The sequence below is a fragment of the Callithrix jacchus genome, chromosome 12 (genome assembly GCF_049354715.1).
Source record: "Callithrix jacchus isolate 240 chromosome 12, calJac240_pri, whole genome shotgun sequence".
Classification (NCBI taxonomy): Eukaryota; Metazoa; Chordata; class Mammalia; order Primates; family Cebidae; genus Callithrix; species Callithrix jacchus.
The window spans coordinates 23,546,694-23,560,595 of NC_133513.1; the positions used below are offsets into that span (position 1 = coordinate 23,546,694).

The 13,902-nt window shown below is 45.6% G+C and overlaps 1 protein-coding gene across 1 annotated transcript in view; it reads left to right on the top strand.

The window, feature by feature from the left end:
* HS3ST2 (heparan sulfate-glucosamine 3-sulfotransferase 2) overlaps positions 1 to 12,042 on the top strand; it is a 104,500-nt gene extending 92,458 nt beyond the window's left edge. The window contains exon 2 of the mRNA XM_002755991.5: positions 10,645 to 12,042. Within this exon, the coding sequence (XP_002756037.4) occupies positions 10,645 to 11,263 (619 nt within the window). The 3' untranslated portion in view covers positions 11,264 to 12,042. The remainder of the gene's footprint in view (positions 1 to 10,644) is intronic.
* The last annotated feature ends 1,860 nt before the right edge of the window (positions 12,043 to 13,902 follow it).

Below are 13,902 nucleotides of genomic sequence, written 5' to 3' on the forward strand. Positions count from 1 at the left end.
ATTAGGAATAAATTCCACAATACATAAAAGATGGATAAAGGAATCGGCTTTACTGGGGTCACAATAGAAGAGGCAGAAGGACAGCATTACCCTTTCTTCTCACCATGTCATTGAGGGGACTGCCAGGGCCTGGACCCGCTGTGGCTTCTGCCCCAGGGATGAAGGGACTCTGCCTGTCCACCTTTATCAACTTCCCTCTTACAGTGCGGAGATCACCACAGCCTTGTCAGCTAGGGAATAATCAAACAGCCGGCCGATTGGATTCAGATGCCAGCTCTTTACAGGAGTTATCTGGGACAGCCAGCGGCCCAGCACCTGAATACCTGAGGACCTATGAGGAACTGGGTTCAGGACTAACCTCTCCTGCCAGAGGCAGAAAGCTACTATAGGTGCAGTCCCTCACACTAGGAAAAGGGGACCCTGCCCTCTCTGGTCCCAGTGGTCCTCAAAGCTGTTAATGCTTTGAGGAAAGAGACTTATCTCACTTATCTCTGTATCCCCAGCATGTAGTAGGTGCTCAATAAACGGTTGTCTCATGAATGAATCCATGATTACATACCAGCAGATAACTAGGTATTGTCAATATAGAGATGCCACAGTCAGGATGCCTGCTTTCAGGGACATTGAATTTTAGACGGACGATAGACTCAGAAAATATATCGAAAATGGGTTATATCTATAGTGGGTACCATGGAATCACAAGAGTGAAAAAACACCTAACTCCTCCAGAAAGGGAGAAATAATAAGGACACAGGGAAGGCTTCATGGTGGAGGTGATGATGAGCTGAGAGATGAAGTTTTGCGAGGCAGGTTAAGGAGAGGTTCATGCAAAGGGTAGAACAGGTCAAAGTCCCCTTAGCATGAAAAATACAGTTTTTGGAGGAGTACAGACTGGCTTCGAATAATCCAGTCTAGCCAGAGCCCAGGAGGGGCCATGGAAGAGCCACAGAAATTGTGGTGAAGACTCTATCTTGTGAGCAATGAGACTGGTCATTGGAGTTTGAACTGAGACTTAGTGGCCTGCTCCAAGGTCATATAAGTGTAAGGATTTGGGGCTGTGGACTTGGAAGAAATGGTCCCAAAGTGTGAGAGGGGGCTCATGGCTATGCTCAACTAGACGAGGATAAATGGCTACAGGTGCTGGGCCTGATGCCTGGCTCAGTGTGTGGGGGTTTAGCAGGTTTAGTTTTAAAAATCAGTTTCTTGCAATAAGGCCTTTTCCCTCCTCTTCCGTTCTTAATTATCCCTCCGGAGACTGCAATGATTTTCAAGGAGCCTGGTTGCCCAGTTAGGAGCTAATAAATCACCACAGGCCTCCAGGCAGCCAGGTCTTCCAGAACACATACAAAGAGTGTACAAATTTAGCAGAAAATGAAATCTTCCAGAGAATCCTATCAGTAATAATCAGTCGTGTGCCAGTTCTGTAAGTTTCCAATGATGGCCCAACATCAGGCAGGTTCCCACGTGCTCACACGTGCAAGGAAGTCCCTTGGGTGGACAGGGGGTTCCAAGGGAGCTGTCATGTGTTACACTGGGTAGCCCTGTGTGGGTCAAAGATATAATTTCCAGAGAGCCTCAGGATGAAAGGAGAGTACCTGGGTGTTTTTTTTTCTTCTTTTTTTGGAAGGGGCTATAGGAAATCTGTGATGTTTCCCTTAGGGTGAAAGTGTATAGACTTTTATGGCATGAGAAAGAGGGACACATCTCTGCCAGTACAAACAATATGATCCTGCCTCATTATTCTCAGATTAAAGCCTTGTCTTTATTTTAGTTTTTCTCTTCTGCAAGTATTTTCTGAACCCTTACTAAGTGCCAGCCTTTGTCTAGGTACAGAGAATACAGCAGTGAATAATATAGACAACAATGTTCACTCTCAAAATTTACAATCTACCGGGCCAGGCACAGTGGCTCACGCCTGTAATCTCAGCACTTTGGGAGACCGAGGTGGGTGGATCACCTGAGGTCAGGGGTTGGAAAACAGCCTGACCAACATGGCAAAAAAACCTGACTCTACTAAAAATACAAAAATTAGCTGTGCGTGGTGGCGCGTCCCTGTAATCCCAACCACTTGGGAGGCTGAGGCAGGAGAATAGCTTGAGTCTGGGAGGTGGAGGTTGGAGTGAGCAGAGATCATGACATTGCACTCCAGCCTGGGCTACAGAACGAGGCTCCGTCTCAAAAAAAAAAAAAAAAACTTACAATCTACTGAGGGATGGGATAGGTGTGTCCAGGGACAGTCAACATACAAATAAACATAAAATATATAAGGTAGTAATGAGTGTGCCTATGTAACTTATGAGAATACCTTTGGTTAAGTGGTATATCTCAAGCTTCTCTGACCATAAGAATCATGGGGGGAGCTTATTTAAAATGCATGTTCACAAACTGCACCCCAAACCTACTAAAATTGGAATGTACAGAAGAAGGACCTGGGATTTTTTTCTTCAAGATGCACCCAGTTAATTCTCATGAGCAACTGTATTAAGGAGCATGTGGCTAAAGGAAGGTGCAGTCTGCCGCAGTGGTTCTTAGCACTGGTGGCCCCCTGGAATCATCTGCAGAGCCTTAAAATTGCAGGTACCTGGGTCACCTGCCCAGAGTTTCTGATTTAATTAATTGGATGTGGGACCCAGACATTTGCATGGCTCCAAAACCCCCTCAAGTGGTCCTGGCATGCAGCCTAACTTCACCATGCTTTCCCCACCAGCCACAGGGATGGGGACAGTGTACAGGTGGCAAAACAAATGGCATGAGATGTTCCCTTTAAATCTCATTCTACCTTCCTACATTTGGAAGGTTTGGTGGAAGCAGAGCTTGGACACCCCCTCAGTCGTGAGCCAGAGCCCCTGTGGGCACAATGAAATCTTAAACACAACGGAAAAGTTCCCTCCAGGACCAGCTTCCCAAGGCCAGAATGCTAAAAAGGGCTGAGTTTTATAACTCAGCACTCACAGCTTCTGAAGACTCAAGGGCCACTTCTCAATGGGCACCTATCTCTGACATTGGATCTCTGATCCATTTATTGAGCACCTATGGTATGCCAGGTATTATGTGAGGCAAAAGTCAACAAGAAACGTGCACGTTGCTGAGGATCTGTTGGTATAAATGAATGCATAACTAACAATTCCCACACAGTGGGATGAGGGTGCTAATAGGCGGTTACACAAAGTGCCATGAGGTTACAAAGAAGGGTTTACAGAGGGTGTGTGTGACTTTTGGTTTGGACTTGAAAATGTGGGTAGGCATTCACCAGGACAAGAGAGACAAGCAAGGTGAACAAGAGTCTTATAAATCATTCTATTATAAAGACACATGCACACATATGTTTACTGTAGCACCGTTCACAATAGCAAAGACTTGGAAACAACCCAAATGCCCATCAATGATAGACTGGTTAAAGAAAATATAGCACATGTACACCATGGAATACTATGCGGCCATAAAGAAGGATGAGTTCATGTCCTTTGCAGGGACGTGGGTAAAGCTGGAAACAATCATCCTCAGCAAACTGACACAAGAACAGAAAAACAAACACAAGTTCTCACTAATAAGCGGGTGTTGAACAATGAGAACACACGGACACAGGGAGGGGAACATCACACACGGGGGCCTGTTGGGGGATGGGGGGCTAGGGGAGGGATAGCAGGGGGTGGGGGTAGAGGGGAGGTAAACCATTAGGAGGAATACCTAATGTACTTAGGTATTTCTAAATACACTGGATGCAGCAACCACCATGGCATATGTATACCTATGTAGCAAACCTGTATGTTCTGCACATGTACCCCAGAACTTAAAGTAAAATGAAAAATAAAAATAAAACACTTGGCAAGTGCAAAACACATGTGAAAGGGCAGGTTGATGTTTGGTGAGTGGATTTTATGTTCAGCATGGTATGAGCATCAGGATACCAGGGAAGTGGCAGGAAATTAATTCTAGACAGGTAGACAAGGGTCTCAAATGCCAAGCCAAGGAATACAGACCTGATTCAAAAGAATCACTGATGCCTGGCATAACTGAATTTATAGGAAGCTTAGAATCCATGATTGGATTCCCTGGTGGACGTGAAATGCAGAATGAGTTGAAAAGGGAAAAAAGAATAGGAGCATGGCGGGCAGAGAGCAATCCGTGGTCTGAGGAAGAGTTGACAAGGGCCTGTGACTATGCTCATGGACTAAGGGAGGAAGCTGGAGACTTCAGAAGGTCGGGAGGTAAAACTTGCAAGAATGAAAGACTTACAAGTTTGATGTGAGGAAGAGTTAAGAATGATTCTGAAGTTTTCCTGCTTTCATGATGATATTTGCAAAAGCAGGCAAAAGAGAGAAACAAATTTGGGGAGGAAAATGTTCAACTGTTGAAGTGAGGTATCCAGTCCATAGACAGGCTTCCAGTTAAGAGCATAGTAAAGCTTTAAGTTGGAGCAGCAGTTACAGATTTGTGTGTCAGCATCTCTTAGGTAATGGTTAAAGGCTGAGGGAGGAATGAGGTCATCCAGGAGGATCACATGGAATAAAAGAAGTGGGCCCGGGTGCAGTGGCTGACACCTGTAATCCCAGCACTTTGGGAGGCTGGGGAGTTGTTTGAGCCCAGGAGTTCAAGACCAGCCTGGGCAACATGGTGAAACCTTGTCTCTACTAAAAATACAAAAAAATTAGCCAGGCACCTGTTGTCTCAACTACTTGGGGAGCTGAGCAGGGAGGATTGCTTGAGACTGGGAGGTCGAGGCTTCAGTGAGCTGAGATTGTGCCACTGCACTCCAGCCTGGGAGACAGAGTGAGATCCTGTCTCAGAAAAATCAAACCAAAACAAAACAAAACCAGAATGAGAGAAGTGGAAGGTAGGCCATTGAGAAGATCCAGAATGGTTTGGGGAGAGTTAGGAATTCGCAAAGGGGATGAGGGCTTCAAGGCATAAATGGATTAGATAGGTTGTTGTCTTCATTTAAACTTCAACGATATTCATGGAGACCTTACTTGTGCCACGGATTGTGGCAGACTCTGGAACTATAGCTGCAAATGAGATACACCCTGCCCTGCCCTTGTGGAATCTACAATCAAATTGTTGAGTGTCGCTTCAACAGAAAATAAGAGTCTCAGTCCATTTGCTGTTATAAAGAATTTATTTCTTACAGTTATCAAGGCTGAGAAGCCCAAGGTCAAGGGGCCCCATCTGGAGAGGGCCTTCTTGCTGTAGAGTCCAGAGGCAGCACAGGGCACTACATGGCAAGGCAGTTGAGTGTGCTAACCTCGGTAGCTCAGATCTCTCATCCTTTGCTTATAAAGACACCAGTTCCACTCCCATGATAAACCACTAATTCATTAATGCTTTGATTAATTAATTCATGAGTAGATTAATCTATTCATAAAGGCAGAGTCTTCATGACCCAATCACCTCTTAAAGTCCCCATCTCCCAATGCCAGCACATTGAGGATTAAATTTCAACATGAGTTTTGGAGGGGAAAAATATTCAAACCGTAGCCAGAGGCCAGGCTGTAAAAGATAAGATAAAATTCTTGGATTGCAAGCAACAAACACCAACTCTAACTAATTTAAAATAGTAGAAACTTACTGGAAGGATGTGTAGTAAGTAACTCAGAATCCAAAAGAAAGGGAAAGAACCAGGTCTCAGAAAGGGCGAAAACCTAGAGAGCTGCAGGGATTTGACAACAGAACGAATGAGGATTCTCTTCCAGGGTTTTCTATCTGGATGAGCTCTATTTTCAATCTTTATGACACATTTTTAGTCTTTGTAACACCACTGGTTCCTAATAGCCTAACTTTGGACATGCACCCCCACCCTTGGCCCACCAAGATTTTGTCCAAATCAAGAGTGTAGTCCTCAGAGAAAAATCTGGGGCTGTTACCAGATGTAGGGAAAATAGTTCCTGAGCAAGTCAAAATAACAGATGGGAGGAAAGACCAAACAACGAGCTAGATTATTCTTGCAGTAACTTCTGCAGAGCTACATAGAAAACAAAGGAGGCGGAAGCTTAAAAGGGTTGCAGGGTGAGAGAAAAGTTCAGCTGTTTGCTAGCAGCTGGAAACAAGTAAGCAAAATTTAAACAGTGACATAAAGAAGAAAGATGAGACCCAAGGCAAAGTCTAATCTTTCCCTCCTCCAATGTGCACAGGGTATGGGAATGTATACATGGCACCTTTGCACATTATCATCACATCAGACGCCAGTGCTCTATTCCAGTGACCGGAAGAGCAGGAAATATGCAAGGGTGTTTTTGTGGGATAGAGAACATTTAAAGTACCCAGGAGCCCTTTGACTTGTGGCGTGACTGCAGCAATGTTGTTTGCAGTCTGATTCTTTTATCTTCTTCAGTATTTACCATTTGATTTTGCAACTGATAACACCAATTAGAAATTAGAAGGGTGGGCGGGCCGTGGTGGCTTATGCCTGTAATCCCAGAACTTTGGGAGGCCAAGGTGGTTGGATTACCTGAGGTCAGGAGTTCGAGACCAGCCTGACCAACATGGTGAAACCCCGTCTCTACTAAATACATAAAATTAGCCAGGCGTGGAGGTGCATGCCTGTAATCCCAGCTACTTGGGAGGCTGAGGCAGGAGAATCATTTGAACCTGGAAGGCTTGCAGTGAGAGGAGATTGTGCCATTGCACTCCAGCCTGGACAACAAGAGCAAAACTCAAAAGAAAGAAAGAGAGAGAGAGGAAGGAAGGAAGGAAGGAAGGAAGGAAGGAAGGAAGGGAGGGAGGGAGGGAGGGAGGGAGGGAGGGAGGGAGGGAGGGAGGGAGGGAGGGAGGGAGGGAGGGAAAGGAGGGAGTGAAAGAGAAAGAGGGAGGGAGAGAGAGAAGGAGGGGGGAGGGAAGAAACTGGGTGGAGCTTCACTTTTGTGCACAGATTGGGGAATAATGTGATACTTTGGAGATCACTGGATTTGGTCAGCATTTTCAAAACTGGTAACAAAAAGAAATGTTAATTGGTGCTTCACAGCTCTAGTCAAATACGCTTAGAAAATCTGTCCTCAATTCCTTCTTGGATATTCTTTAGTGTATTGAAGGATATTGCAAAGGAATCTGTTTAATGGCAAGTCAAGTCAATTTTCTTGTGCTGGGGAAGACCTTTATTTCAATAGCCCCTGTAGAGTTTGGGAAGTCTTTAACACAGTTTAAATGCGCTGTCACACTTACGTAATTTCATCTATTTCTGTCAGACAGGCCAACACCTAATTACCATATATGCAACAGTCTCAATATGATGTAGCAGACCAGCAGGTGGGGCTCGGGATGGCTGCACCTAAGGATCAGCTTTACGATGGAGGAGAGGCAGCTTGAAGGAGTTGAGGAGTTAGGTTGAAAGCTATGCCTTTCTAGTGCCGTGGGAGACTAGTTGCATGTTTAGGGTAGATGACAGGACTCAGGCTGGGAGTGTGTGGTGAGAATTGGAAACATTTACCATGAAAAATGATAGAAAGGACCTGAAAAGACAAATATAAGATTATTGAGCAGTACTGAGGATTCAATGGAAGCTAGACTCCAGAAACATATTAAGCATCTACTTGTAAGTGCCAGCAATTTTCTCCACTACTATTTGGCAATGCAGAGACGGAACTGGAAAGGATAGAAGGCTGGAAGGATGCAGCCTTCTATCCTTTCCAGCTGGAGACTGAGGAGAACCATTAGAATGAGAAAATTGATGAGGATAAAGAGGATGCTATTGAAATGACTGTTCACTGGATCCAGGGAAGGTATGAAATAAAGTGAAATCAAGAGGATCCCGGATGAATCTGAACATGGGTAGAACAAGCTTGAGACTGTGGAAAAGGTAGAAAGGAACAAGGCGGTAATCTGCAGTTTCCTGTGGCTGTCATAACAAGTGACTGCAAACAAGGTGGCTTAAAACAACAGAAGTGTAGCCAAGTGTGGTGGCTCACGCCTGTAATCCCAGCACTTTGGGTGGATTGCCTGAGGTCAGGAGTTTGAGACCAGCTTGGGGAACCCCATCTCTACTAAAAATACAGAAATTAGCCAGGTGTGGTGACAGGAGCCTTGTAGTCCCTGAGTAGGAGGCTAAGGCAGAAGAATTGCTTGAACCCAGGAGGTGGCAGGTTGCAGTGAGCCGAGATCACGCCATTGCACTCCAGCCTGGAGGACAGGAGCGAGACTTCATCTCAAAAAAAAAAAAAAATGCTTATTTCACAGTTCTAGGGGATAGAAGTCTGAGACTAAATAGTTGGCAGGGGTGGTTCCTCCTGAATGATCTAAGAAGGATGTGCTCTGTGCCTCTCTCCCAGCTTCAGGTGTCTTCTGGCGGCAGTCCTAGGTGTTCATGGCTTATAGATATCTTACTTCACACTCTGCCTTTGTCTTCAGGTCACCTTATTCCCTGTGTGACTCTTCTTCCCTTCTCTTACAAGGACACTGGCCAATGGGCTTAAGGCCCACCCTAATCCAGGATGATTTCATCTGCACGTCCTTAACTTAATTACATCTACAAATAGGTCATGTTCAAAGGTTCAAATAGGCCAAATAGGTCATGTTCAAAGGTTCAGGGTGGGCTGAGCATGGTGTCTCACACCTGTAATCCCAGCACTTTGGGAGGCCAGGGCAGGTAGATCTCTTGAGCCCAGGAGTTCAAGACCAGGCAACATGGTGAAACCCTGTCTCTACCAAAAATACAATAATTAGCTAGGAGTGGTGGTAAGTGCCTATAGTCCCAGCTACCTGGGAATTCTGAGGTGGGAAGATCACCTAAGCCAGGGGAGATTGAGGCTGCAGTGAGCCTGATGGCGCCACTGTGCTCCAGCCTGGGTGACAGTGTGAGACTCTGTCACAAAAAAGAAAGAAGGAAGGAAGGAAAGAAAGAAAGAAAGAAGGAAGGAAGGAAAGTAGGAAGGAAATCCCAAAAAGAAAGAGAGAGAGAAAGAAAAAAAGAAAGAAAGAAAAAGGAAGGAAGGGAGGGAGGAAGGAAGGAAGGAAGGAACGAACGAACGAACTTACTTCTCAGGTAATTCTAATGTGCAGCCAGGATTAAGAAAAAATGCATATAAGGTCAACTATGACCTTCATTATGAAGTAGCGACTAGGAACCAGGGTTGCTCCCCTCCATCAAGGCCTAAACAAGATGCACCTGGGAAAGAGACTTCAGCTCTTTCTCACAAATCACTTCAGGTCTCAAGCAGAGCCAGGAAATTCAAAAAATAAGGAAAAGAGAGGTTATATTGCCTGGCTTCTGACTGAGGTCCCAACCAGCCTGGAGTTCTGTTCTTGTTCAAGCCTACACAAAGGATGTATTTCAAATGTTTTTCAGCAGGAGAAGACGTTGGAACTCATATCTAAAACAGCTGCTATTCCTGCAAGACAAGACATTTTCCCCCAAAAAAGATTTTCTTAATATATTTGGAGAAATATCTTTTGCCCGAACAATATTCAGTGGCTTACGTTGCAATTTTTGAATATGTAATAAACACATTAAAATTTTCAAGCAGTTTAAAAGGTTATACAATTAAAAGTAATTTTTAGCCAGGTGTGGTGGCTGGTGCCTGTGGTCCCAGCACTTTGAGAAACCAAGGCAGAAGGATCACTTGAAGCCTGGAGTTTGAGACCAGCCAGGGCAATGTATTGAGACCCTATCTCTACAAAAAATACAAATAATAAGCCAGATCTGGTGGCTCAGACCTGTAATCCCAGCTGCTCAGGAGGCTGAGGGAGGAGGATCACTAGAGCCCAGGAGTTCAAGACCAACCTGGGCAGCATAGTGAGATCCCATCTCTACAAAAAATTGTTAAAAATCAGCCAGGAGTAATGGCATGAGCCCGTAGTCCCAACTACCTGAGAGGTCAATAGAGCCCAGGAGTTCAAGGCTTCGGTGAGCCATGATTGTAACTCTGCACTGCACCATCGGTGATAGAGTAAGAACCTGTCTCTTAAAAAAATAAAAACGTAATTCTCACTTATCCCCCATCTTCTAATTCTGCACTCACCTCGAGTTCGCTCCCTAGAAGCCACTGCTTTTATTGGTTCCTATGTATCCTTCCTAAGATATACAAGCTGTATCTTGCCTGTTTTCACTTAACACTGTATGTTGGAAATCATTGCATATTAAGGTATACGGATCTACCTACCCCTATTAATTGGCTATTTCATAATTTATTTAGCTCACAATGATGGATGTTTAGATTGTTTCCAGTCCTAAGCGAACAGGTTAAAGATTAAATAGGAAAAAGAGCCTATACTCCCAGCACTTTAAGAGGTTGAGGTGAGAGGGTTGCTCAAGGCCAGGTGTTCGAGATTAGCCTGGCAACTCAATCGTGAGACCCTCTCTATTAAAAAAAAAAATGGAAAAACTTAGCCAGGCATGGTGGTGCACACCTGTAGTCCCAGCTACTTAGGAAGCTAAGGTGAGAAGATAGCCTGAGACCAGGAGTTAGGGGGCTGCAGTGAGCTGTGATTGCACCACTGCACTCCAGCCTGGAGTGCAATAGAGTGAGACCCTGTCTCAAAAAGAAAAGAAAAATCAACAAGATTCAAAGTGGGTCCCTCACCAGGTGAGAGCTTTGAATGGAACAAAGGAGAGGAGGGGGATGCAACAGGTCCCTGGGTGGAGGGGCTGATGTAGCTGGGCCTAAGGCCTGGCCTCAGGGAAGCCTGTTTGATGATGCATTCCTTCTGCCCACACAGGAGCCTGATGCCTAGGACCCTCGAGAGCCAGATCACGCTCGAGAAGACACCCAGCTACTTTGTCACTCAAGAGGCTCCTCGACGCATCTTCAACATGTCCCGAGACACCAAGCTGATTGTGGTGGTGCGGAACCCTGTGACCCGTGCCATCTCTGATTACACCCAGACCCTCTCCAAAAAGCCGGACATCCCGACCTTCGAGGGCCTCTCCTTCCGCAACCGCACCCTAGGGCTGGTGGACGTGTCCTGGAATGCCATCCGCATTGGCATGTATGTGCTGCACCTGGAGAGCTGGCTGCAGTACTTCCCGCTAGCTCAGATTCACTTCGTCAGTGGTGAGCGGCTCATCACTGACCCCGCTGGCGAGATGGGGAGAGTCCAGGACTTCCTGGGCATTAAGAGATTCATCACGGACAAGCACTTCTATTTCAACAAGACCAAAGGATTCCCTTGCTTGAAAAAAACAGAATCGAGCCTTCTCCCTCGATGTCTGGGCAAATCAAAAGGGAGAACTCATGTACAGATTGATCCTGAAGTGATAGACCAGCTCCGGGAATTTTATAGACCTTATAATATCAAATTTTATGAAACTGTTGGGCAGGACTTCAGGTGGGAATAAGCCCACGAGAGGAAAGGGCTCTCAAGTGTTCTTCTGCCCATCTCTTCCATGAGATTTGCTCCCAGACCCTCTGATCTTCTCCCTCCAACAAACCTTGGCTGTAGCCCCCTTTCCCACCTTGAGTTGCGTCATCTTGTAACTGGGCAGCCCAGCTAAAGCCAAGAGACCAGAAGGTCCCTGCCACTAGCTCTCAGCCTGCTCAAGCAAAGTTGATCTGCTCCTGGCATGTCCAGTAAATTCCAGAATCATTCTCTTTCTGCCCACAAGAGGCCTTGGGGAATTGCTTTAAGAGTGAATGCTCCGATGATGATAGGTATTATAAGCGATGATGGTTCTGTTGCTTTGAACACAGCAGCCAATCCCTGTCATTGTCCACCCAGGAGTGGCCTTGTTAATTCCAAATGGCATGTATCTTCCCTCTGAGCTTCGTTTCTTCAAGATGCCCCAGGTAGTGGGATGGGAGACCATCCTCAGTCCTCCTCAGACCTTAGCAACTCATTGAGAGATTGCAAAGCTGAAAGCAACCCCCTGGCCACTCCTGGGAGACAGACCCTTTGGTGATGAAATAAAATAAACTAGTGACTTCAGAGCCTGTGGTCTCAACTTTGCCTGAAGGACACTGTCTCTGAAAACCACTTTGTGATTCTCCCTGCTCCCTGTGGACAAAAGCACATAATTCTGCTGTTACGGGTACTTCGCTCATGCGAGCTTTCATGTTCAGCATGCAATGGAATCATGCTTGTCCATGTGAAATAAATATGGCTCTCTCGTGTCCTTAATGCTGGGCTTCTCCCTGTAAGCTGGGTCTGCAGTACAGTTTATTCATTCAGCTTCTCCCAGTGCAAGAAGGCAGCTGGTGCTGGGGGTGGTCTGGGCGTCAGGAAGGAGGGCAAGGACTACATGGAGCAGGGACAAGGCGGTGGAGATGGGGAAAGAGGTTCTTGCTGGCAGAAAGATCATGCGAGATCTACGGAGACATCCTCTATCTGAAACATAAGTCTGTCTTCATTCTCTGCTTAGAAATTTTAGAACAGAAGTGCCACACTGAAGCTCCGAGGGTTGATGGGGCATCAGATATCTTTTTGCTTGGCCAGCATGATATTTTGAAATAACTGTCAACAGTTAGAAACTGGTAGCATTCATATGTAAAAAGTATGGATTTCCAGCTTCTTAGAGAGAGACTTGGCTACACTAAGCCTGCCCCGCAGCATGGCAACAATTGGCTTCTGCCTTTGGATGGGGCCTGTACTCCCCGGTTTTACAACTCCCATGTAGGCACCCTCCCTTGCTGATTTGTGTCATTTGCCAGGCTCCTGTAGGCATTTGAGTTCCCAGCCCTGCCTTCATTGTGTCTCATAACCTCCAGTGAAGCCCAAATCCTCCAGCATGGTGCCCAAGATGACCCCAAGGTACAGTTTCTCCTTTACCCTCTGCTCCAACCTCACAGAACAATGTGCCTTTTCTTGAGTCTCTCAAGTCTCCTTGCCTATTCCCATGCCATTTCCTTCACCTGGAATGCTTTCGCTGACACGTTTCCAGCTAATGGAAACCTGTGCTCCCAGTAAGACTTCCCTCAAGTGCCGTTTGCTAGATATTTGTGAAGCCTTCTCCAGCTAAGCTATCTGCTCACTCTTCTGTTCACTTGGGAGCTTGTACATGACTCAATGGCGGCTTTATCACACTAGATTATAATTATTTGTATAAGTGTCGCCTCCACCATAAACCATGAACTCCTTGAGAGTCAAGACTGTATCTTGCTAAGACATAGTAGGCACATAGCAGATGTCTGATGGTTGAATGTGTGAGAAGGTGGATGGATGTTAGAGGTCTGGAATTGTGGATGAGGATGTTTCAAGGAGCTGCATTTCTGGGGGATGCTTCCCAGATAGCTCCATGTATCCATAGGAAACAAAGAAGGATTGCTGAACATCTGGGGACCATTTGGACCTTATGTGTTCTGTCAGGCACAGTAGAAGCTCCCTGAAAATCAGATATGACTTGTAAGGGTGGAAGACACTAACGCATAAGACAATAATTCTGCATCTTGGCCCATCTTCCTTACCCAAGCATCTTACAGGGAATCAAATGACTGGACCCATGGCACCAAGAAATCACTTCTGCAGGTCTGTCTCTCCGTGCTTCCCCTGTGGATGTGGAGAAGTGACAGGGTGGAAACCATTCCTGCTTGGACACTGGGGCCCTGACCCTCCAGTGATCAGAAGAAGGGTGGATTGTATATGGGCATTAATTAATTGCCCTTACACGTTTCTCTTCCAAAAGGGTATTTGGTGTTCTGTGATCTGAGCCGCATAGGAGCCAAAGCCATATCCAATTGGAGACAGAAGTGCATTGAGACACAAAGGAATCACCTAAGAAAGAGTCAATGAAAATTTGCTTGTTTATTCTGATTGGGAAGAGTTCAGTCAGAATTGATGAAAATTTTGAATTTTGTGCACATAAATGCAATTTTATTCCTTTACGTGACAAGCACTCTCAGATTGCCCAGACTAAGTAAATTTCAAGTATTAATGAATAGGTATGAGTCTCTTGTAATTAGCATCTCAATCATTGTATGCAAATGGAGATGCTTAAAAATCCTAGTTTAAATGAGTAAAACCTGGAGTACATGAATCTGCTCA